Source organism: Octopus bimaculoides, chromosome 28 (assembly GCF_046866305.1).
Source record: "Octopus bimaculoides isolate indiv1 chromosome 28, ASM4686630v1, whole genome shotgun sequence".
NCBI lineage: Eukaryota > Metazoa > Mollusca > Cephalopoda > Octopoda > Octopodidae > Octopus > Octopus bimaculoides.
Genome location: NC_142955.1, coordinates 6,027,122 through 6,054,183, shown reverse-complemented (window position 1 = coordinate 6,054,183; position 27,062 = coordinate 6,027,122). Strand labels below are relative to the sequence as shown.

The window sequence follows — 27,062 nt, the reverse complement described above, 5'->3', positions numbered from 1 at the left end:
GAGAGGCCTTTCACATAGGGTAGACAGACTGTAGACAGTTTTTTGGTTTCATCCTCTGTTTTCTTCATAATTGGAGTAGATAGTATGTTCTTGGGGTAGTTGTTTCTTAATAGATTCTTACTGAGCTTGATCATTTCTTCGTGGTGGGTATCACGATCACTACTTATAAACATTGCTCGATGTTTTAGGCACTGAGCAATTCCTCTCTTTACACTGTATGGATGGTGGGAATTGAAGTTAAGGTATCGTCCAGTGAAGGTTGGCTTGCGATATACGGATGTCCTGAATCCATACTCGGTGCGTGTTATTAATACGTCCAGGAATGCCAGCTAATTGTTCTGTTCCTTTTCCAGAACAATCAGCTGGCATTCCTGGACGTATTATTAACAACTACCGAGTATGGATTCAGGACATCCGTATAACGCAAGCCAACCTTCACTGGACGATACCTTAACTTCAATTCCCACCATCCATACAGTGTAAAGAGAGGAATTGCTCAGTGCCTAAAACATCGAGCAATGTTTATAAGTAGTGATCGTGATACCCACCACGAAGAAATGATCAAGCTCAGTAAGAATCTATTAAGAAACAACTACCCCAAGAACATACTATCTACTCCAATTATGAAGAAAACAGAGGATGAAACCAAAAAACTGTCTACAGTCTGTCTACCCTATGTGAAAGGCCTCTCCGAAAAGATACAAAAGATATGCGGCCCATATGACATCAGGGCAGTATTCAAGAGCAATACAACACTTCGCAAATATCTCCTTCGGGTAAAACCACCAACAGAAGAGAATATGACCAAAAACTGCGTGTACTCCATCCCATGCAGCTGTGGTAGATTATACAAAGGCGAAACATGTCGCCCCCTCAAAATAAGGGTAGAAGAACATCACAAAGCTGTGACACGAGGAGATATTGATAAATCGGATATAGCTGATCATGTATGGAAAAATGGAAACCACCTCCCCCTGTGGGATGAAGTTAAAATAATAGACAGGGAACAACACTGGAAAATACGAAAGCTAAAAGAAGCAGCACATATGCTAGGACACAACAACCTCCTAAGCAGACCGAGTGCAGATATGAATAGCATATGGGAACCGGTATTGAGGAAGGATAGAAAAATAATAGATTTATAAGCCTTAAAATTCACCCCATAATTGCCCACGGGCATATGGCGTAGTGGTTAAGAGCGCGGGCTACTAACCCCAAGGTTCCGAGTTCGATTCACGGCAGCGACCTGATTAATAATAGGAATAATAATAATAACAATATAATAATAGTAACATCGTTAGGAATGAGAACCCAGGTTCGAAATTTCCCCAAGACACCTGACGAAGGCTGGAGGGTATATCAGCCGAAACGTTGTGTTAACAACAAACAAGATGAAGATAAATATCCGTCAAATGTAAATAATGTAAATAATTCCTCATCTCTTAAATATAGAACTGTAGAAAGCTATATATCATCATTATCATTTAATGTCTGTTTTTCCTGCTGGGATGGGTTAGATGGTTTGACTAAAGATGGTAAACCAGAGAGCTGCACTGGGCTCCAGTTGTCTGTCTTGGCTTGGTTTCTATGGCTGGATGCCCTTCCTAATACCAACCATTTACAAAGTGTACTAGATACCCTTTTACATGCTACCAGCACAGGTGCCACTTACATATCACTGGCACATATACATATATATATATACATAAATGACTACTAGTTATGTTTAAAGGTCCATGTAGACTTTCACAATTGAGTCTGTTTTCTGTATAGTTGTTAATTAACTACTGCAATGGGTTTAGGAGTCTAGACAAAATCATAAATCTCATCATCATCCTTTAAAGTCCATTTTCCATGCTGGAAAGCCGCACCAGGTTTCAGTCATCTGTTTTGGCATGGTTTCTACAACTGAATGCCCTTCCTAATGCCAACATTGTACTGGTTAAGCCTGTGGTTAAGAAGTTCGCTTGGCAATCACTGAGATGTATATATCACTGTATCACTATCGACCAGGCTGTCAGATGGTGTTATACACTGCAGGTCCACAATGTGCTTTCTTGCATTGTTGCAACTTTCAAATGATGCCACCATTGCTAATCCATCAATCATTTATAGCTGAGTGTACAGGATTAATGTGAAATGAGGTGTTTTGCTCAAGAACACAATGTAATGCCAGCCTAGGAATCGAAACTATGAGGTAATGATTGTGAGTTCAACACCCCAACCATAGGCCATGCACTTTCACACACACATATATATGTATGTATATATATATATATATCAATGAAAAATATTTCAATACAAAAGTATTAATTTCCAGCATATATATATGGAGAGAGAGAGAGAAAGACTTACCTTTATTGCTGTTGTAGGTTCTTCAGACAGTACAGAGGCATAGAGCTGATAGGGAGAGAATGAAATATATTTATACATAGAGTTTAAAGTGGGACATAAACATAACCCACACAGCATATTGCAGGTGAGAGAGAGAGAGAAAAGGAAAGAGAGTCTTTCAGTTTGTATAGGGACAGAAAGCTAGAACAGAGAAAGTGAAGGTTAGCAGTATGACAATAAGCCAAAATATTCGCAAACATCTAAATATGTTTAGTCAACAGTTTTGAAAAAGATGATTAGTAACTGAAAAAGAAATTTTAGCAAATGTGTCACACATTCATCTGTTCAGTTGTCACGTGCAGAACATGTTATATTTTCATCTCTTTGCATGCTATCACCATTTTAACATCTTCTTTTCCATGGGTTGGATGGGGCTTGCTGAGGCAGATTTTCTACCACCAGATGCACTTCTGTTGCCAACCGTCACCTGCTTCCAAGTTAGGTAATATTTTCTCCAATTGCCAGGCATGGTTTTTTTGCGGGATACTGGAAATGAATGACACTGCTTGTATATGACAGAAACACTCCTCTACAACTACCATGCAATGTCAAGACATGGGGGACAAACATATACACACTTACATACATGTAGGAGTATGTATGTGTATATATGTAAAAGGATAAAGATCCTTCCTGAGCCATACATTAAAAAGGTGGGTTTCCTGGTTTCCATGGTGTATTTATTCTCCCCCTGGATGGGATGCTAGTCCATCATTACTCATTCTTGCCAGTGGAATGGACTGGGGAAATATGAAATGAAATGTTTTGCTCAAGAACAGAATGCATTGCCTGGTCCAGGAATTGAAACCACAATCTTATGATCATGAATCCAACTCCTTATCCACTAAATCACATGCCTCCACACAAACACATTTGTGTGTGTGTGTGTGTGTGTGTGTGTGTGTGTGTGTGTGTGTGTGTGTATATATATATATATATATATACACACACACACACACACACACACACACTAGCAATGCATCCTGGCGTTGCCCTGGTGTTATAACCTATAGCCACATTGTATTATTTGTTTCTTTTTTATGGGTAGAATTGGCACACGAGGTGCGTGAAGCAAACAACTCTTTTTTTATAAACATGTTTTTCAGTCATTTTGTGATGAACAATGCTGAAATTGTTGTCACCAAAAACATGTAGAATAGCAGCTTAGATTAGAATAAAATCTTAAAATTGCCCCCAAAATGACCTAGACTTACGGATTTAAAGAATTGGATGACATATGAGGACGTAGAGGTATTTGTATTGCAGAAAGTAAGGTACATGGAAAGAAAGCTGCTTCATTGTGAAAAGCACCAAATCTGTAATGTTTGGGCAGACTGCATACTTCAGCATATGTTAAGTGAAACCGACAATGCTTCTGGGTAAACTATGTTTTGTGTAAGCCCAGTGTTGGTAGAATAAATATACAAGTCATCTGCATTGCTAACTCAAGAGCATGCGACATACAGTTGTCCATGAAAAAAAGCAGCGTAGATGTAAATTGAGGCCCACCATTTTTAAAGTTTGACCCTGAACTTTGTTGATCATCATAGCAAAGCACAATTGCACTGGAAACTGGAGGCGCTTGAAATGAAATGGCATATTTGAGGGAATAAGGGGCATGCATGGAATGTATGCAATCTCTCCTTCATGGCAACCAGCAATAATGGTTGCTTCTAGGACATGACTTGTCATTGTAGTTATAATCAATCTTGTACCATTGCAAAGTCATGATGGTTCCAAATTCCTCAAGTGCATGATAGATGCACCTTTCTTTAGGAACAACGTATGTGGTGGCAGTCCTGTGGGTTGTAGAGAGTTGAGAAATTCAACTGGATTCTCCACAGCGGCATGTTCGTTATCAGTAGCAATGGAGACAAATGTTGAAACATCTCCAGTTAGAATGTGGAGGAGTTCATGGTTTACTTTATCAACGCTTTCTTTCTGAAGTGCTAAAATAGCCCTCTCTGCAAACCATGCTGTTTTTGAAGTTGTCTTGCAATGTGGGGAATACCTTTTCTTTAAGCTCAGCCAATGTAGACACCATGTGCCCACATTGCAGTCCATGCTGCAGCAGGATGTTATTCAAAGGTGATGAGAGAATTCCTCAGCTAAAGGGTTGTTGTAGAGATGAGCTTGCATATTATTGCTTAATGAAAGCTGATGAACAAACCTCCACAGAAGTGAAGACTTTAGACATTCATAGATCTCATCAGCTCACGTACCCTGTGGTATGACTGGTAATATTTGATGGAAATCCCCTGCAAGGACAACAGTTAAGCACCCCATAATGGCAGTATTGTTTCTAATGTCTCTCAGTGACCTATCTAGGGCTTCTAGTGCACCACAGTATGCCACTGTGCATTCATCCCAGACAATAAGTGTAGTTTGTTAGCATAACTTCCACTGTCAGTGATCATTTTGAAATACTGCATATTTGGGCATCCATTGAAGTCAAATTGAAAGGTAATTTGAACGTTGAGTGAGCTGTTCGTCCACCTATTAACAAAGTTGCTGTTATCCCTGATGATGTGACTGCAATCGCTATATTTCCCATCTGCCTTATTTTTGCCAGAAGTAGGTTAATTAGAAATGTTTTCCCCTTTCCTCCTGGTGCATCAATGAAGAAAAGATGTCCTTCTCTTTGCAAGGTAGACACTACTATTTCATTGTAAACAGACCTTTGCTCAGCTTGCAATAATGGTTCACTTTCATCAAGTTGCTTTTTCAGGGCATCCAAGTTGTATGCTCTTTCTCGAATGACTTCTCTTGAAAGGCCGTGATATTTAGCTGAAGGTGTTGGAATGCCATAGTTGGTTAAGCTTTTGGCCCCAATGGAATTAAGCATGTCTTCTAAATGCAATAATGATTTGGTGTATATAACATCTGAGTAGGAGACACTTGGCCCATGCAACCATCAAGCTTCATGAAGGATGTCATCAGATAAGCTGTCATTGTAGTTTTCCCAAAGTTGTAGTGGATTCGGTAAATCACAATGGTATAACATGATGGCGAAGAATCTTCTTAGTTGTTAAGCTGTGCATGTGGCTTCTGCATCAGAAAGAGCTAAACTCCAGTGACCATCATCTTTAAGAAGACCTCTGAGTTGGCAGGCTCATTGAAATGCTTCGCAAATCAAGGAGTTTATCATTTTAAGGTCTTTGAATGACGTTGGTCCAGCAACTTTGTGGAGGAGCATCCGGAGACAGTAGCATTCAAAGTTTTTAGGGTGGACTGTATAAACTCGACCTGGAGCATTACTTTTTTTTATGTGTGGCTGCCATTTGACGGTTACACCAAGCTTTCTCCTCTTCCACTTCTTAATATGGTTATTCCAGGTGTAATACTTTGGTATGTCTGGGTAGAAGATGGTCACGGCAAATGCATCACATCCACACAGGTCAAAGAATGCTGTGAGAATCGTTGCCTGTGGTGCATATATTTGTCCTAACTCTTTTGGAATTCAATGGATCAAAATAAACTCTTTGGCCATTTTTTAAATGAACAGTGAGGTGGACAACTGTGAGATATCGGTCATGAATGGGGAAATGAAGGAGTCTCCAAGCGGCTTCATTACTGCTTACATAACAGTCCATTAGATACTGGTCTACCTCATTGGCCCTATCAGCATCTGAAAGGCCAAAGACAGCCATATCGGAGCCTTTGTTTATCTATTTGCATACATACTTGATGGAGTGAACAGAACTGCAAAATTCCCAGTTAATGTACACCTTGAAAACTCGTAGCAATAGAGGAGTATATGGGACAATCCATCTGTTGTCTACTACGACTGAACTTTGCTGTGGCCAGTTTGTGTCTTTTTGTATGTTGGATATCCCCACCCTAAACGTCATCATCGTCGTCGTTTAACGTCCGCTTTCCATGCTAGCATGGGTTGGACGATTTGACTGAGGACTGGTGAAACCAGATGGCTACACCAGGCTCCAATCTGATTTGGCAGAGTTTCTACAGCTGGATGCCCTTCCTAACGCCAATCACTCAGAGAGTGTAGTGGGTGCTTTTACGTGTCACCCGCACGAAGGCCAGTCAGGCGGTACTGGCAACGGCCACGCTCATCTCGCTCTTGTTTTTTTCCCTTTTTAGACCAGAATCTTATGTTTTCAATGATAGAGATTCCAAATATGCAAAAAGCCATGCTTTCAAAATTTTTATCCCCATCCTGCATTTTTAATTTTAAACTTTTTTCGAAATTTTCTTTTTCAATCTCTGTGGAAAAATAAGGAGACTAAGAATATAGGGGTGGAAACTTTAAGTTCAAATTTTTTATGTAAAACTCCAAAATTGATTCACACCCCAACCGGCTGTCTGAAAGTGAAAATGAACGGCTGTTTTGACCGTTTCCGCATGCATAGATTTATAGTGAAAAGGCAAAAGGACTACGGCATGTGAAGCCCTCATCATGAAACTCAATAGGCTAAAAATAACAGCTAAATGTCCAGAGAATTTTTGCACTTGTGGGTGCACGCACACAACAATTTCTACAGCTTATCCGAATGTACAGAGAATGAAGTACACAAAATATATTTGACATACCTGTCGTATACGGTTTTGTTTTTTTTGCTTTAAAGGTAAACAATTCTGATAGAAGCAATTATTTTGCTGACATTTCATTGGATTAAACCCAACAAAATACTGCGAGTTTAGTCACTGGCGCAGCACCTATGTTTGTGTTCTTCATTCCAAAATAATAAAAACATACTTCTAAAATGGGACTTAATCCATGTGTATCCACATGTGTATATGTGCATGTGTGCGGGGTGGGAGTGCACAAAAAAACATTTACGGAAATGTAGTCATAAAATTTCTATTAAAATAACTTGTCTTTATATGCCATGCTTGCAATTCTCCATATAAATGATAGCAAAGTGTGTATCAAACGAAATTAAAATCTTGATTCAATGACAAGTTCAATCAAGTTAAAAAAGTTTTAACATTGTTAGTAACAACATATTTTCTCTTTTAATTGAATATTGAAAAAGAGAGAAAATGCAAGGGAAATTAATTTTGGCAGTAAGGACTAAACCCCTTGTTTCATTATTACAATTAAAAAGAAATTCAGAGGTGTAACAAGGTGCAAGTTCATTTCCGTAAATGTTTTTCTTGTACACCCCACCCCCACACACACACATGCACATATACGCATGTGGGATACACATGGATTAAGTCCCATTTTGGAAGTATTTTAAAGTTTTTATTATTTTGGAATAAAGAACACAAATATAGGTGCTGAGCCAATGACTCAACGTGTATTTAGTTGGGATTAATCCAGTGAATTGACAGCAAAATAATTGCTTCTATTAGAAACATTTACCTTTAAAGCAAAAAAAACAACACTGATGTATACGACAGGTATATCAAATATATTTTGTGTACTTCTTTCTTTGTTCATTCGGATAAGCTGTAGAAATTGTTGCACGCACGTGCACACAAACACAAAAATTCTCCAGGCATTTAGCTGTTATTTTTAGCATATTGAGTTTTATAGTGAGGGCTTCACATGCCGTGGTCCTTTTGCTCTTTCTCTATAAATCTATACATGCAGAAATGGACAAAACAGTTGTTCCTTTTCACTTTTAGACAATAGGATGGGGTGTGGATCAATTTTGGAGATTTTCATAAAATATTTTAAATTAGAATTTGTTTTTTTCCCTTCATATTCTCAATCTCTGTATTTTTCCATGTGGATTGAAAAGAAAATTTCCGGAAAAAGTTAAAAATTAAAAATTGTCCTTCAGTTCCACCAAAGGTGTTAATAATGATTTTGCCAAGAAATCACATTTTCAAAATTATAATTTGCCCCTCCCCACTGAAGTTTCCTAACTTTTAACTGTTTATCGAATTCTGTTTGTTATCCACGTGGAAAAATAGAGATTACGAACGTGGGAAATATAATTCGTTTTTGAAAGTTTAATTTTTCTGAAAGAAATACTGAATGCCCCTTCCCCCACCTTGGCCACCCATCAGCTACCTGCTTTGGGGCGAAATGCAAATGTCCTGTATGGAAAACATAGGAATGTGAGTAAAGTGAGGAAAGAAATGGGGGGAGTAACTGTGTGTGTGTGTGTGTGTGCACCAAAGGAAGTTATTTTTGCATACCTTTCTTAATCCCAATTAATTAGTAGAAGATGTGACTTGCTGACAGCATGAGGTCTCCATACATTATAATCAGAAATTGAAAGAGAGAGATAATGCCTAATTCTATGCATACGTGAAACATGGGACAAAAGTGAAAATAACCTGAAAATTTGTACAACACGACCTCAGTTCTGGGGTTCTCAGCGTCCCCTTCTCCCCTTCTCTCCCGCTCTCTTTGTGTCAGCTTTTATCACTTTCAACTATGGAACATACATAGGGCATGAAACATCAGCGTCTGTCTCTCACCCGCTATCCATCTTGCAACTTCTCCTATAAAAACTTGTTTCGTCTCTCTTGTCTCTGCCGTTTTCTGTTCTGCACATTTCTCTCGGTCATACCAAAAAAATTTATTTCTTTATGCTTTGAAGAGAGCAGAAATTGAAAGAAAAGAGAAAGCGAAAAGAGGAGAGCAGAGAGTGAAAGATGTATGTACGTGTGTATGAAATGGATGTGTGTGTGTGTGTGTGTGTGTGTGTGCAATATGCGAAAGAGAGAAAGAGAGACAGAGAAATACAGTGAGTGAGTGAAGGTGTGTGTTGTGATGATGGATGTCTTTTAAAGTACACACTCATATAGAAAATGTGACATCGTCATCATCGTTGTCATATAAAATGTTTACAATAGTTGACTTATGGAAAAGATTATAATTTTAAATTTTAAATTTTTGTAATGCAAATATGTCAATGAAAATAAAGATTAGCTGGTAGCCGAAATAGTACTGAATCTTTTGAAACCCTATATGTCAGATTGGGCACCTTGGTTTTGGAATGCATAAGGAACATATGCACACACACATACAAACACTTTTTATATATATATATATATAGTGTGCGTGTACAATAGGCTTCTTTTGGTTTCCATCTACCAAATATACTCACAAGGCTTTGGTTGGCCCAGGGCACAGAAGCAGGGTGCAGGCTTCTACCTGACCAGCTATTGTCAAACAATGGTGATGATAATGAAGACTCTAGTAGAAGACATTTGCCCAAGGTGCCATCCAGTGGGACTGAACCTAAAACAAAAGGCTTGGGAAGTAAACTTCTTACCACACAGCTACGCCAGCTTATTATAAGCTGTAACTAAAGGGACTACCATCTGGCTATAAAGTACTATATCAAACTGTTCCACCCAACCCATACCAGCATGGAAAAGCAAATTCTAAAATAATGATGATAATGTCTGAAATTTTGATATTATTTCATTTGCAAACCAGCCAATGGTAACTCTATGCACACAGAAATAGCCATAGAGCCCAGCTCAGATTTTAAGTATTTCTACTATATTTTTAATTATATTTCTAACAAATTGAATATATGAAATTCTGGGCATGGAAGCTAAACCTGGAATTGAGAGATCTTAAAGTAAACTTAGCAATGATGTAAGTTTTAGTAAATAGGAAAGAAAACAGAACCCTGTTTTAGTACTTTTAGGGAAATACCCTTGCACGATATGTAAAGGAGTGAATATAGACTCCATATACTGTATCTAACGCAAGCTATGAACATACAAAACATGTAATGGAATCACAGGCAGACTAGCAGAGAAGATAAGTTTTGTATGTGATAAATACACTGGAGCAGTATTGTACTATGAAACGATAGGATGGCTTGCTAGCAGTCGGTAGATTTTGCTACCTAGGAGATGGTTGCTCTGGAAGTATAGCAGCCAGAGTAAGAATGGGTTACAAAAAAGTCCGGGACCTACTATCACTGCTGGCAAGAACTGTGATACTGTAGAGTAGTGAGACATGAGCCCTGAATACAAAGGACTTGAAAAGACTGGAAAGAAATAATGCGAGAATGCTCTGTTTGATGTGCAATGAAAGTGTGCATGAACAGCCTAGTAGAAATGTGATGAGAGAAAGCCTGGGCATAAGAGGAATCAGATGTAGTGTATAAGAAAAAAGACTGTGCTGGCATGGATACGTGATAGATATGGATGAGGATAGCTGTATAAACAAGTACCAATTACTTAATGGCTTTGGTCAGCAGGAGGTTGTAGTAGAAGACACTTGTCCAAGATGCCACACAGTAGGACTGAACCTGGAACCATATGGTTGGGAATCAAACTTCTTATTGCGCAACCAAACATGTGGCTTTTATAAATGATTAGATGTAAATCTATTTTATAAATAGATTAGATGTAAATACAAAATTAAAAGAAAGATCCCTTCCATCACTGTGATAATTAAAATAATCCCAATACCTTCAGTTTAGTCAAAAGAAAACAAAGTGTGTTGACTTACTGTCAAAGATCTTGCATTGTTACCCAACTGTCTCACTGCTTTCCCAGCTAAATTGATTGCCTCTCTGGGTCGGTGGCTGGCCATATAACAGTCAATTAAACCTGAAAGATAAGTTACACATACATATATAATATATCACATTTTGTTGCTTCTACTTGTTCCAACCATGCTGGGGCACTGCCTTGAATGAATCAACCCCAGTACTTTTTTTTTTATCAGCTTGATACTTATTTTCTTGATCTCTTTTGCTGAAGAGCTAAGTATCAGGGATCTAAACACACAAACACTGGTTGTCAAGCAGTGGAGGGGGAGAAACACAAACACACACATATATACTATGGGCTTCTTTCAGTTTCCATCTACCAAATTCACTAACAAGGCTTTGGTTGGCCCAAGGCTATAGAAGACACATGCCCAAGGTGCCATGCAGTGAGACTAAACTTGGAACCAAGTGGTTGGGAAGCAAACTTTTTACCACATAGCTATGCCTGTGCCTGTGAGTGTGTGTGTATGTATATATATACACACACACACACACACATACAGAGTTAGGCACTATTAATCAAAAAGTTAACTTTGTTAATCTGTTAATTCTTTGAAAATGTAATGGAAGTTAACATTAACTTTTATTGAAAAAAGGCATAACTACAGTTTAATACCCCACCAACCTTGTTGCCTCATAACTTCCAGAAAAATGGATACTTTTTAACAAAACTGTCACCAAATAATTGCTTATATCCTGTAGATTGAGTGTATGTAAAGATTTGTTGGAAAAACCTTTCCAAGGGGTTGAGGAAAGGTGTTTCAGAAAATTCACAGGTCCTGACATTTACCCCTCGTAACTTTCTGGAAGATAAGTATTTTGAATGAAATTTTATATAAATACCTTTCAAACGGTGATAGATTATGATTACAAAGACATCTGTAAGCAAAATGTTTGAAAGGGGGCGGGGGAAGAGGAGTTTCTGGAAAACAGAGTTTTGGATCAGATGGCCCACATAAGTTGGAATTTCTCCGTTCTCATGGGGATTTTTCCTAATGTTTTTCACCAAAGTCTTCAGAATGATGAGAGGCATCTTTCCTTGCAAAAAAAAAAATTTTTTTTACTCCCGCCACCCCAGTCCAAAACGATTTTGGCCATTTCTTTCCCATTATGCACTTAAACCCCACTAGAGAAACATTTTCAGTTTAATAAAGAAATGATAATAATTTCAGAGGAAAATGTGTGATTTAAGGGAGCTCTGGCTGTTGTTTCTAATACATCCCGAAACTTCCCTCTTTGTTCCTTTCTAACTCACACATCTGTTGATATTTTCCAATATTTTTCTCCTCATAAACAAATTTTATGAAATGATGATGTCAAAGTAACACATGTGTAGTTCCAACTGAGCAAGTCTGTGTTATGTAAGTGTGTAAGAAAGAAAAAAAAAACACTTAAAAACATCTTTGTGTTCATGTCAACCTGTCAAATGTAATGCTTATTTGTTCACATTATTTTGAATTATTCAGGTTCAAGAGGGGTGTCCACAATATTTGCTTGTAACTTTGTAAATTTTTTACATACAAATTTGAAATTTTGTCAGTGAGTGCTTTATATACCACTGGTTTATAGTTATGTAATTTTAGTTGATCTTGCTGAGTATGACTTTTATGGGCAGATAAATTTAACTAACAGGTGTAAAAGCAATAACATTATGGATGAACAAAAAAAATTGAAATTCGTGATACATCTTACCTGTTTGATTTGTTGCTAAAATTATCCCAGATGGCAACCGACAAAGATTTTGCCACTTTTCAAGATGAGGTACATTAATTTGAATTAATCAAAATACAGGTATAATTGGTACAAGATCTTATTCTTTCGGTAAATATTTTTTTCCACAGTTTTTTTGAGCGCACTCAATGTATCTGACTTTCAAACCCGCCGAAAGCCACTTTTTTCCGGAAAAGAAAGGTGGGAGAGGTGGTGGGGACCTTGAAGTTTCTCACCAAAGGAGTTTTGTTTCATGGGTCTATTTTTCTTTTCCAGGTTATTTTGCATGCTTTCAATGAATGTGACATCAAAATCACGCCTAAACGGCTCCTTTTCCCAGAAAAGAAAGATTTGGCTGCTATTTCTAGCATGCCTTGCTACCATGTAACAGCTATTCACGTTTACATCAAAATATTTATGAACTTTTTTCCTTCCATTTATGTTTTTTCCACTTTATAGAAGTCAATATTTTCTCTGTTGACATCCACCTCAGCGAGGTCACGGATCAAGTGGAAAGACATCAATCACTCTTGATAGGACAAAGAAATTTCCTGCTGTCTTTGCAAGCAACAGGTGAGTGGATTTAGTTTCAAATCCCGGCAGGGCCAAACAAGGTCCTACATTAGCGAAGATGATATAATATTAGCCACAGATGAGGTGGATGCAAACTCAACTGCTGGCCCTGATGGTTTCCCAGCAATCCTCCTCAAATTGTGTAAGCATGCTCTGGCAAAATCACTACAGATTCTCTTCCAGAGTTTTCTGGCAAATGGTATGCTGCCAAGCAAACCAAAGGAGGGAATAATATGCCCAATCCATAAAGGAGGAAGCAGAGCAGATGCCAAAAATTATAGGCTTATTTCTCTGACTTCACACATCAGCAAAGTCATAGAATGAATAGTCAGAGGGAAGCTAATTGCATTCCTTGAAGAAAACGATTTGCTGAGTGATACCCGCATGGCTTTCGACCAGGTAGGAGCTGCCTGACCCAGCTCTTACAACATTATGACTGGGTGTCGAGGCAGTTACTCAACAACTCAAATGTGGACGTAATATACCATCACTTTGCAAAAGCTTTTGATAAAGTGGATCATGGTATGATATACCACAAACTGTGTGATCTTGGCATAGCTGGAAAACTTGGAGAGTGGTTACATGACTTTCTGAAAGATAGAAGTCAGGCAGTAGTGGCCAATAGAGCCACCGCAAAGAAAACAGTTCCACAGGGCATTGTCTTGGAACCACTGCTTTTCATAGTGGCCCTCTCAGATATGCCCTCAACTGCCTGGATAGTCACCCTTGCTAGCTATGCAGATGATACAAAAGTCTCGCAGAAAATACAGAACCCCAGCGATGTTGCACACCTGCAGCAGGAGTTGGACTCAATTTACAGATGGGCTGAGGATAATAATATGCAGTTTAATGCTGAAAAATTCCAAGCCCTGTGCTACCAGCGTCCAAAACTGAATATGAAACTTACAGGGTACACTGATCCACAGGGAATTTAAATCCCAGAGCCTAAATCAGTGCAGGACCTGGGTATTGACATGAGTGATGATACCTCTTTCCAAGTGCACATTGCCAGGATGGCGACAGAGTGCAGACGACTGGCTGGATGGATCCTAAGAACATTCAGAACCAGAGATAAGGAAACCATGACAGTCCTCTGAAAGACATTCGTCCTCAGCTGCCCGGACTTCTGCTCCCAGCTATGGTCACCCCACAGTGCAAAAATTAATAGCAGACCTTGAAGCAATCCAACAAAGCTTCACAAAGAAGATCGTCTCATTGCAACAGCTCAACTACTGGGAAAGGCTGAAACAGCTAAGACTCTACTCCTTGGAGCGAAGGCGGGAGAGGTATGCAGTAATATACATCTGGAAGATCCTGGAAGGGACTGTGGTAAATTTTGGCATTGAAAGCTATGCAAAGGCCAGAATGGGTCATCACTGCACAGTGGGAAAGATTCCAGCAATGCCATTGCGCTTCAGGACCAGTTACGGCAACAGCCTGGGTTTCAGGGTCCCACAGCTTTTTAATATTCTCCCAAAGAGCTAAAGGGACCTAAACAAAGTGAGTGTAGGTGTTTTCAAATCAAAATTGGACCTTTTCCTGTTGAGAGTCCCAGATGAACCTACCTTACGGCAGGAGGTGCAAATGAGGGTAGCGACATCAAATTCCCTTATTCACCGAACACCACATATCAGAGGAGGCTCTCAATAATAACAGTGTAGCAAAAAGGCAATGCCCCAGCATGGCCACAGCTTTGAGCTGAAACTAATAAAACATGTATATATAAATATATATATATATATACACACATACATACATATATAAAAATACCAGAGGTTTTAGTGGAAGACACTTGTCCCAGATGCTCTACAGTGGGATTACACTGAAAGCAAATTTCTTTATGCTAGTCATGCACATATTCTGTTATGTGTTTCAGCCATCTGACTATGACCATGTCAAAGAAATCGACCCTACGACTTATTCTTTGTAAGCCTAGTACTTACTCTTTTGGTTTCTTTTGCTGAACTGCTAAGTTACGGGGATGTAAACACACTAGTATCGGTTGTCAAGCGACGGTGGGGTGGGGGGGACAAACACAGACACACAATCATAGATATATGATGGGCTTCTTTCAGTTTCCGTCTACCAAATCAACTCACAAGGTTTTCATTGGCCTAAGGCTATAATAGTAGAAGACACTTGCCTAAGTTTCACAGAATCATGTTGTTGGGAAGCAAGCTTCTTATTATGCCTATATATACATATATTTATACACACACACACATACACTTGATATGAATTAGGTCTGATCAAGGTGTATATAAAAACAGCCATATACATACTAACTTACACACACACACACAGCTTGACCTTTCATGAAAAAGAGAAGACTGAAATTTACCTTTGTGCGCTTCAAATCTGTATGGGGCCAGCGTGATGGCTTCCCTAAAATGTGATGCAGCATCTTGCATCTTCTTTAGCTCAAGCAATGCAAAACCCTTTAAGAGCAAAGCTTCAATGTTTCGGTTATCAATAGTGTATGCCTAGATGATAAACATAAAATATCAAAATCAGCAACAACAACAATAATAATAATAAAAATAATTATACTAATAATAATAATTATAATAATAGCTTCAACTTTTGGCACAAGGCCAGAAATTTCAGGGTGACCCCCCAATGCTCAACTGGCACTTATTTCATTGACCCAAAAAGGATGAAAGGCAAAGTCAACCCTGGTGGAATTTGAACTCAAAACATAAATATGGATGAAATATGATGAAGCATTTTGCCCAGCATGCTAATGATTCTGTCAGCTTGCCACCTTAACAATAATGGGTTGAATTTCTGGTATGAGGAGAGTAGTTTCAGGGGAGCGGAGTAAGTTGGTTATCTCGACTCCAGTGCTCAAGTGGTGCTTACTTCAGCAACCCCAAAAAGATGAAAGGCAAAGTCAACACTGGTGGAATTTGAACTCAGAACGTAAAGACAGACAAAAAGCTGCTCAGCATTTCGTCTGGCAATGCTAATGATTTGGTCAGCTTGCTGACTTAGCAACAACAATAACAATGGTTTTAAATTTTGGCACACAGCCAGGAATTTTGGGAAAGGGGCTAAATAAATTAATTCAAACAGATGTAAAGCAAAGTTGACCTTGACAGAATTTGAACTCAGAATGTAAACATGGCCAAAATGTTGCTATGCATTTTGCGGAGTATATGATTCTGTCAGCTTGCTTGCCTGGAAGGAAAAAAAATATTGCTATCAAATTTTGGCACAAGGTCAACGAGTTCGGGGGAGGGGCTAAGTTGATTACATCAATTCAAGCGTTCAAATGGTACTTATTTTACTGACCCCCAAAAGGATGAAAGCTAAGTTGACCTCAGTTGTATTTGAACTCAAGCTAATAAAGACATGAAATACTGTGAAATTCATAAACCTTATATGGATAGAGTGTGTGTGTGTGTGTGTGTGTGTGTGTGTGTTGGCACTCCGTCACTTACGACGTCGAGGGTTCCAGTTGATCCAATCAACGGAACAGCCTGCTCGTGAAATTAACGTGCAAGTGGCTGAGCACTCCACAGACACGTGTACCCTTAACGTAGTTCTCGGGGATATTCAGTGTGACAAGGCTGACCCTTTGAATTACAGGCACAATAGAAACAGGAAGTAAGAGTGAGAGAAAGTTGTGGTGAAAGAGTACAGCAGAGTTCGCCACCATCCCCTGCCGGAGCCACTTAGAGCTTTAGGTGTTTTCGCTCAATGAACACTGACAATGCCCGGTCTGGGAATCGAAACCGCGATCCTATGACCGCGAGTCCACTGGGCCATTGCGCCTCCACATGGATAGAGTATAGCAACTAAAAACTCAATACAGCACCTCCAACTAATGACTACGGTACTGCAATTCGAAAGTTCTCAAAGTCCTTAAGGCCAACCCTTTTGTTACCAAATTTCTGTTAAAATACAGTTTGTTTCAATTAGTTTCGAAAATAACGAAGAATTTAGTAAAATAAATTTGTCATCATTAATTTTGCTGGTATTTGGAACATAAATCAACATGTAATTTTTCTGGAAAGTTTTAATTTAAATGACTTTAAAAGACAAAGTTTGTATCATAGAATCAGGGATAATCTCAGATGGGCTGGTATCCAAAGAGTTAAGGCACAGCAATCCTAAAGTAGACATAACTCTCTCCATCTCATCCTTGTAAGAAGTCTTACCTTCTGAGCAAAGTAAACTGCCTTCGGCACAGCCTTTACCACCTTCCTGTTGGCCATACAGTAGTAGCCAATGACTACCCATGGCTCAGGGATGTGTTCGTTGCCATCCATCACATGGTTTGCTAAACTGCAAAGGGACAAAATAACACAACTCAGTCAAATAAGCCATAAGAAAAACAGTTCTTTGGTTGCCCAAGAGGGGATGATAATGATCCTGTCTCAGGAGAATTGCATCATTATCAGCCCTGGTTTAAACTCCAATATAAGTACTGTATACCATGTACACTTGCATTCATTATTTTTGTTAATACTATGTCCCGTGTATCTTTTATATTTTATTTGTTTCAGTCATTTGACTGTGGCCATGCTGGAGCACCATCTTGAAGACATTTTACTCAAACAAATTGATCCCAGAACTTATTTTTTATAAACCTGGTTCTCATTCTATCAGTCTCTTTTGCTGAACTGCTGAGTTACGGGGGACATAAACACACCAATACCAGTTGTCAAGTGGTGGTGGGAGACAAACACAGACACAAAGACACACATATATAGATATATACATACATATATAGAGGAACACATACGCAGGTACCGAAGTACGGGCGGAAAAATATTTAGGTTATGTATACAATTCACTGTACCTGACTGAGTATATTAATGTTCCAAGAGGAAATGAATAATGTAATCTCTCCATTAATCAATTGAAAATTCGTTGGAGACAGCTGTAGTGAATTGACACATTATCCATCTATTGTTATTTATTTATTTATTGCTTCCCAAACACATGGTTCCAGGTTCAGCCTCACTGCGTGGCACCTTGGGCAAGTGTCTTCTACTATAGCCTTGGGCCGAGCAAAGCCTTATGAGTGGATTTGCTAGACGGAAAATTGGAAGAAGCCCAACGTGTATATTCATCGCTTGACAACCAATGTTGGTGCGTTTATGTCCCCGTAACTTAGCGGTTTGGCAAAAGAGACCAATAGAATAAGTATTAGGCTTACAAAGAATAAGTCGTGGGGTTGATTTGTTCAACTAAAGGCGGTGCTCCAGACTGAAACAAGTAAGAGAATAAAAGAAAAAGCATACATACATATAGAAACTGAGGTTGGGGGTAAACAAGGGCATGCTCCCTGCAGAAAATCCAGCTCCAAAAAAGCCTCATGATAGCAAAGGAGAATGGGCACCAGCCAGCCCAAAGGTTGGGGTGGGCTGTATCTGCCTACCTCAGTTGCTATGACATTAAGGTAGATCCGGCCACCCCCATTAATGGGGACAAAACCCGGATTTAAAACACCGGATGATGATGATACACACACAATAGGCTTCTTTCAGTTTTCATGTACCATACTGGCATGGGTTGGACAATTTGTTCAGAGTTGGCAGGCTGCACCAGGTTCCAGTCTGGTTTGGCTTGGTTTCTATGGGTGGATGCCCTTCCTAATGCCAACCACTTAACAGTGTGTACTGGCTGCTTTTAACATGACACCGTCTACCAAATATACTCACAAGTCCCATTCCCACCACTTGCCATTACACCTTGATGTTCAGCTTGGGGGGGAGGGTCATGGTGGGAAGGCTGGGAAAATATCAATGCCTGCTTCTGACTACATGGGGACATAAAACCATTAGCAAAAGCATAGTATAGGTTGATATGTCACCCATCACTGCAAATGCAGCCGTAGTATTTTACGCATGTGTTTGTGTTCGTTTATGTCAATAGCATAGCAGGTAGGGAGGGGTATCAGCAGGGAGCAGTTGATCCTGGGCGATGCTTTTATTAGTTGCAGTACTTTTTTGGGGTTCACCAAGGGTTGCCTCAGGTAGCATACACTCTAGCTATGCCACTGAGTTGGTTATAAGCACATGTGCGTGTAAATCTTTTATCTTCTACCTATTACAGTCATTGGACTGTGGCCATGCTGGGGCCTTGCCTTGAAGGGTTTCAGCTGAACAGATCGACCCCAGCATGTATTTTTTTTTCATTAAGTCTGGTACTTATTATATAGGTCACTTTGTACTGAACTGTCAAGTTACAGGGACATGAACAAACCAACACTGGTTGTCAAGCAGTGGTGGGAAACAAACACAGACACACATTTATATACACAATGGGTTTCTTCAGTTTCTGTCTTACCAAATCCATTCACAAGGCTCTTGTCAACCTGCTACTATAGAAGATACTTGCACAAGGCACCATGCAGTGGGACTGAACCTGGAGCCATTTGGTTAAGAAGCAAGTTTCTTACCACACAGCCATGCCTCGCTTATATTTACTGGCATGAACCAGTGTGTTGTGTGCCTGTGTGTGTTGAAAACATTGTTAAACAATAAAGATCAATAAATTAATTCCCTAACTGAAATAAATAACAAGAAGAGAAGAAGTGTCTGAGATCAGTAAAAGAATAAACCAAAAAAACTGATGCCTTTTCAACACCTGTACAGCACCCACCTTTCCAGTTCTGTCATCTTTTTCTCTTTCAGGTAAAGGTAGGCCAAAGTGTCCATGTTTTTCACGTTGAGACGGTCAGTAAGGTGAGCCTGTAAGAAGCAAAGAAAACATCAACAATCGGTGTAAATTAGTTAAAAATATATATATCAGTGAGATTGCTTACTCAGAGAAGATATTAGCATTGCAATGTTGCATGGTAGTGAGATATGGGCCCTGAATGTGGAAGGTATGCAAAGGCTGGAGAGGAATGAGGGTCGTATGCTCTGATGGATGTGCAATGTTGGTGCGAATGTGTGACAGAGCACTGGTGTATGGAGAGAGAAGTTAGGCATAAGAAGGATTAAATGCAGTGTACAAGTGAAAAGGCTGTGCTGGTTTGGCCACATGATGCATATGGATGGGGACAGTTGCATAAATTGTCGATCACTTAAAGTGGAGGGATGTTGTAGAAGGGGGAGACCCAGGAAGACACGGGATGAAGTATGAAGGCTGATCACAAAATGGTGAGCTTTACAAAGGAGATGACAGGACCGAGATATGTGGTGCATTGCTGTACTTGAGAAGACCCATCCATCACAACAGAATTGAGATCCTAAAACCAAGGTGCCATGTAAAACACATTGGTGTGGGTGCTAATGCTACGTAAAAAGCAAAGGTGTTGGTACTGCGTAAAAAGCACTGGTGCCATGTAAAAAGGACATGGTACACTCTGTAAAGAGGTTGGCGTTAGGAAGGGCACCCAGCCAGAGAAACCACGCCAGAACACACTATGGAACCTGGTGCCCCCCTTGGCCTAGCCAGTTCCTGCCAATCCACCCAACCTGTGCCGGCATGGAAAACAGATACGAAATACTGATGATAAAATGATGATGATGAAACAAGCAAACAAGATCAAACCAAGGTTGACTTAAACCATTTTTGTACCATATTTCTGTTGAAAAACACTATTTTTTTTCAATCAATTTAGAAATATTATGAAGAAATTAGTAAATCATCTGTTCTGGTGCTAATATATACTTTACAGAGCATACTGGGTGCTTTTTCATCACCAGTGCTAATGAGATCACCATGCAGCTTGCAGGTGGGATGACTTTATACATGAAGGGTTAATGTATGAGAGGAGGAGGAGGCAGTGCAGCTACATGGCTACTCACAGTTAGAAGAGAGGATGGGTCTCTCAAGATCCAAGGTGGGTAGAAGTGGGGTCAGAGGAACCAGGAGAGTGAGTAGTTGGTGCAAGAGCATTTGAGGGAGTGCAAGATGGGGGAATGAGTGAGGGAAGATTGGTAACAACTGTAAAGATTGGACAGGGATGAATGCTGTTGAATGGTGGATAAAGGGATAGGTGCATTTCATGCTCCTGCTTGATGGGGTTGGGCTCATTCCAACTTAATCATCTTATTCTAGCAGCAATGACCTCAGAGCGTCCTCCTCCTCTTCTGACTTAGGAACCTAGGTAATGGAAGCTATCTACAACTTCTAAATATTCCCCTGAACATTTAATGAAGTCTATTTTCTGTACATCCCTAGTGTTTACTGTACCTACACATCTGTCACACACAAAAACTATTTTCTCTGTTAACCTTCCTCTGATAGTTAGAGATGTCTTCATGCATAGAGCCAACCACATCCACCAGTGCTCTCCATTGCTGGTGGTCCTGTGCCAGCCCCTCTTAGGAGTAGAAATGATAGCAGGATCCCGAGAACCATCTATTGAGAACATTAGATCGTAACATCACGTTTCCAACAAAGAGCAGCCCCCAGTCTTCCTCCTCATAACTATCCGACGCATGCACTGGTATGGACATCCCCCATTTCCCACTAGATCATCCTAAATGGATACAGATGAGCAATAATACAGGAGTTGGAAAGAAGAAAGCTGGGGAGGGAGTGACAGGACAGTAAGGATGATACTGTAGAGAGGGCAAGTATGAGAGGGATTTCCAGAATTAAAACTTGAACAAAGGCAGTGCATTTCAACAGAAATGTGGTAAGGAAAGGGTTAAATATGTGTAGTTCTTTTGAACAGAAAGGGATTGATAGGGGACTAAACAACAACTTCCTATACTGACTCCCTCTTCTATACTGCATTGATACTTGTTATATCCTCCACACACCATTTCTGTTCAATGTATCATTTGGCATCAATATAAAACAGGCACTTGTTTTAATGACCCGAAAAGGTAATGAATAAATAGATAAAGCATTGGAAAAAAATAAACAAAACAAAAATAGAGAAATAAAAAGTTAACTTAGGCTGACCAAAGTATTGTGAGTGGATTTGGTTGATGGAAACTGAAAAGAAGCCCATCATATATATGTGTGTGTGTGTATGTGTCTTTGAGTCTGTGTTTGTCCCCACCACTGTTTGACAACCAGTATTGGTGTAGTTACATTCCCATAACTTAGCAGTCCAGCAAAACAGATTGATAGGATAAGTACCAGGCTTAAAAACAAAATAAATAAATATTGGGGTCAATTGATTTGACTAAAAATTCTTCAAGGTGGTGCCCCAGTATGGCCACAGTCTGATGGCTGAAACAAGCAAAAGATACAGGCACAAGCATGGCTGCCACAGGGCAGGTCAAAGTCTAGAGTGGATTTGGTAGAATGAAACTGAAAGAAACCCATTATATACATATGTGTGTGTGTGTCTTTGTGTGTGTCACCCACCACTGCTTGACATTTGGTGTTGGCGTGTTTACACATCCCTGTAACTTAGCAGTTCGACAAAGAGACTGACAGAATAAACACCAGACTTAAAAAACAAGATAAGTACTTGGTTCAATTCAGTCAACAAAAATACAAGGTGATGCCCCAGCATGGCCACAGTCCAATGACTGAAAACAAGTCATAGAGATAAAAGAGTTGTAAAGAGGATCAAAGTATATTACCTTTTGGAAGAGTTGCATAGCTTGTGTGTAGTCACCGTTGAGGAAGTGGGCCTCGCCCAAGGAGAAAAGAAGTCGGACATTATTTTTCAGGTAAGGCTAGATAATTAAAGAACAAAGGAATATGAAAAATATGTTAATTGATAAAATGTCAATTAATATCATGATTAATGAACAACTGCACACTGGCAGAGAAATGATAGCCATTTAAAATACACATTCACCATTACATTCATTTTAGTTTTCTTTCATAATAATCTCATAATTTTCTAGAGTAGAAAAGAATATTAATGTAAGTATGCATGTATGTATGTATATTTATATTACTGGACAGAAAGCAAGGTAAGAGAGAAAGGAAGAGGAGAAGGAACAAAAGACAAATCTAACAGGTTGTTTCATCAAACCACATACATCAAAGTTGACTTACCTTGCAGTCTAGGGCCTTAAATGTTGAGATGGCACTTGTGTACTCCTGTGCAACCACCAGAGCATGGGCCTTGATCCACATTGTTAACCTGTAACAGATACATACAGCTAATATTGGAGCAATAAATGTTCACATAGGCTACTGGTTAATTCATAGCAGTTTCAGTTAATCAAATGTGCTGACAGCATATTTAGTGGCTAACAATTATATCCAGTAGCATAAAAGATGCATGGGTGTATTAGATGTACCCCCAATTTCAACAGTGAATATTCAGGAAAAAGTAAGTATTGAGAAAAATATTAGCAACTTCACATAGAGAATTTTTTTTTTTTGAAAAACAGTGTATTACAAGCCATCAAATACAGTAATTATATTGACAGGTCAGCAAGATTAGTTGATCAGTCATTGATCAACCAACTATGTTTGTATGCCAGTCATAAGTCAACAAGCATAGTTGATAAATTGGTTATTAGTCAAAAGGTGGTGTTGAAATGTCACTAGTCAACAAGCCAGGTTGATAAACCATAGGCTAACAATCTGTCAGTCATTAGTCAACAAACTGTGTTGATAAGTTGACTAGTTGTGTTTCTAGGGTATTAATCAACCAGTAAATGAATCTCTAGCTCCCTTTATGGACACCCCAGGCTCTTTGTAGGCTCTGGGTGTCTGTCAGCTGTGTTCAAAATTTTCAAAGGCTGCTACAGAGTATACTGGGTGCTTTTTACATGGCACCAGCAAGAATACTTTTCATGTGGCACAAGCATGGGTGCTTTTCATGTGGCACCAGCATATATATTAGATACTACATTGTGTAACACCATTTTTGTCCTTGGGTAGCAACTGTTATTTCTTATTTGCTTACCCCTAGAAAGTATGAAAAATGGCTAATTTGGAAAGACAGTGATGATATTTGAATGTTTATACCATGTTTACACTGTATATTACATCTCCCTGTACGTCAGAAAAGTACAGTATTTCACCTATGTTTCATGTCTTTCTTGATTAGTTTTTCTGTATAGAACACTATATTTTCCAGCATACAAATCAAAGGATATATAGTATTTCACTTATGTTTTGCATGTCTTTCTTGACTGATTTCTTGAGTAGAATATCGTGTTTCTGGCATACAAATGAAAATTTTTAGACTAAAATTTACAGCTCCCACCCAAAAGGTAGGTCAACTTATACACCAAAATGACTTTAGGAGATCAAAAATTCCATGTGAAATGCAACAGGATTTGGAAAGATAATGACAATGCTTGAATGTTTACACTACATATTATGTCAACTTGTTTGCCAGAAAATATGGTAGTAAAATCAGCAAGTGGCCAGCTGGAAAAATGCTTAGCAGAATTTCCTTTGGTTCCTTACATTCTGAGTTCAAATCTTGCCATGGTTGGGTTTGTCTTTCCTCCTTCTAGATATCAGTTGATTGCAGGGCTTGATGTAATTGGCTTTGCCCTCCCCTCAAAGTTTTTGACCTTAAGTGAAAATTTGGGGAATGCAGGTATCTGAAAATACCTCACAGGGTGACAACCGTGCCGTGCATAATTACAGGCTGCCCTTTGGCAAGGCATAGCACCTATTCAGCCACCCTACCAGGCGTACGGCAAAGTCAAGGGACTGCAGCATGGTGGATCATGAAGAGGTAGTGGAAGAGCTCAACTGAGCCAATGGTGCTTCTTACATTGATGCTGAGTGAAGGAATCCTAGAAGATCAATGGTTACGGTCACTAAACTCTATCAAGAGAGTAACTGCAATACATCCACAAGGGTGGCATCCACGGTTATGTAATCAACTAATGAAAGATTTACTATGACTCAAGCTTCCAATTCAAATTTGTAATAATGAAATTTGATGGTGACAGAGAGTTATGGGAATCTGTGAAAGCAGGGGGGGGGGATCAAAAGAGAAAATCAGAAAGAATTAATAATGTCAGCTTCTTGAGTGGATAGACTTATCAAAAGCCAAAGGACTTAGAAAAACAATGTAAATAAAAGCGGTTGTTTGTAATGAAATGGCTGTGTATGGCTATTTGAATTGTTTGTTGATTTGTTAGAAATAACAGTGAAATCATCATCAAATCAAATTGCACCTGCTGTTTTAGAAAAGGGAAAGATACATTGGATATATTATGTTTGAATTCAAGGCAAGATGGTCACATGTGGAATGTCTTAGAGTGTGAGTATATCTTTGTGAAGCCTGGGAGGCCATTTAAATGGATCTGTCTACCCATGATGCCTCTGTAATAGAATACACACACAGACACACATACCCATATATACACATAGCTACAAACATGCATACACATGCTCACAGACACATACACACATATATACCCATGTGCAGACACACACACACCTGCTCATACACAAAGGGACACATTCTTACATATAGATACACATGTACATTTACACTGTGCTCCCTAAGTACACACACATGTACATGCCTACACATACACATGCACTCCCTAACATACACACACGATCACATACACATGTACCTGCATACACACATACATACACAACAACTGGCACTCCATCAGTCACATCAATGAGGGTTCCAGTTGATCTGATCAACAGAATAGCCTGCTTGTGAAATTAATGTGCAAGTGGCTGAGTATTCCACAGACACTTGTACCTTTAATGTAATTCTGAGGGAGATTCAATGTGACACAGAATGCCACAAGGCTGGCTCTTTGAAATACAGGTACTACTCATTTTTGCCAGCTGAGTAGATCGGTGCAATGTGAAATAAAGTGTCTTGCCCAAGGACACAACATGTTGCAGAGAATTGAACTCACAACTTTATGATCATGAGCTGAATACCCTAACCACTAAGCCATGTGCCTTCAATACATAAATACATTCATACATACAAACACACAAGCCTGTATGTAGACATATAAGCTCATACACACACAAACAACAAACATAAATGTGCATAACTCAAGCAGAAACAAAGACTCACACAATAAGATCCCAAAATGTATACATACCAATCGTAGTTTGCTCCATGGGGTAAGCTGCTGAGAACTAGTCCAATCACCTCTGCACACTTCACACCCAATGATAAGAGACCCATAAGGGCTTCAACTGCAAGGGGACATTCCCTTAAAAAAAAAAAAAGACAACAAAGATTATATATATGAATCAACATAGAAAATGGCTAAAGACTAGCAACACAGTTGAAACTCAGAGTACCAAGGAGTTTGAATCAAACTGTTTTGATCCATACATGTAACTCCCAATAAATGTGCTGAGTGCCCTTCTTTCATTTGTCTGATATATATAGTGTAGGTATCAGTTAGAGGGGTTTAATACCTCTAAGGGATAATTAAATCCAGAGTCGCTCCTGGCTGGGTAGTTACAGTCTTTTGTAAGGTTGTACACTAGCAGGTGGTTTGGTTGGAAAACCAGAGTTTAGGTTATATAGGAGAAGAAAATGGATATAATAACAATGGGAAACCTGGTATGTCTTTAATTAAATAGATAACAAGGAGGAAGAAGCTAATTAAAGACATACCAGTGAAAACAACGAGTTTCCCATTGTTATTATATCCATTTTCTTATATATATATATATATATATATATATATATATATATATATATATATATACACATACATATATATATATATATATATATATATATATATCTCATCTTCATTTAACATCTGTTTTCCATGCTGGCATGGGTTGGACGGTCTGACAGGAGCTGACCAGCTGAAGGGCTGTTCAGGCTCCTTGTCTGTTTTGGCATAGTTTCTACAGCTATATAAGTGGATAGATGCCGATGTCTGCATAAAGAAGTGCTGATCTCTCAAAGTGAAGGAAACTTAGGGAAGAAGGAGACCTAGGAAGACATGGGATGACCTCAGGATGCTGACCCTTTCAGACGGATGACAAAGGACCAAGATACCTGGCACCTTGCTGTACTCAACAGCAGAGTTGTTAAGGCCAACCCCTGCTGAAGAGGATTGGCCCGTAAGAGTCCAGTGTTGGTGACAT

General features: G+C 39.2%; 1 protein-coding gene across 4 annotated transcripts in view; it reads right to left on the bottom strand.

Moving 5' to 3' along the window:
* Positions 1–27,062, bottom strand: part of LOC106872325 (anaphase-promoting complex subunit 7) — a 51,629-nt gene that overhangs the window by 10,539 nt on the left and 14,028 nt on the right. For all 4 annotated transcript variants that reach the window (XR_016238786.1, XM_014919272.3, XM_089344183.1 and 1 more), the window contains exons 7-14: positions 26,051–26,164; positions 23,052–23,139; positions 22,628–22,723; positions 19,734–19,822; positions 17,282–17,408; positions 15,460–15,601; positions 10,793–10,893; positions 2,356–2,400 (exon numbers count right to left, since the gene is read on the bottom strand). Coding sequence is in view for 3 of the 4 variants with exons in the window: in XM_014919272.3 (XP_014774758.1) it covers positions 2,356–2,400; positions 10,793–10,893; positions 15,460–15,601; positions 17,282–17,408; positions 19,734–19,822; positions 22,628–22,723; positions 23,052–23,139; positions 26,051–26,164 (802 nt within the window). In the remaining variant the exon portion in view is untranslated. The remainder of the gene's footprint in view (positions 1–2,355; positions 2,401–10,792; positions 10,894–15,459; positions 15,602–17,281; positions 17,409–19,733; positions 19,823–22,627; positions 22,724–23,051; positions 23,140–26,050; positions 26,165–27,062) is intronic.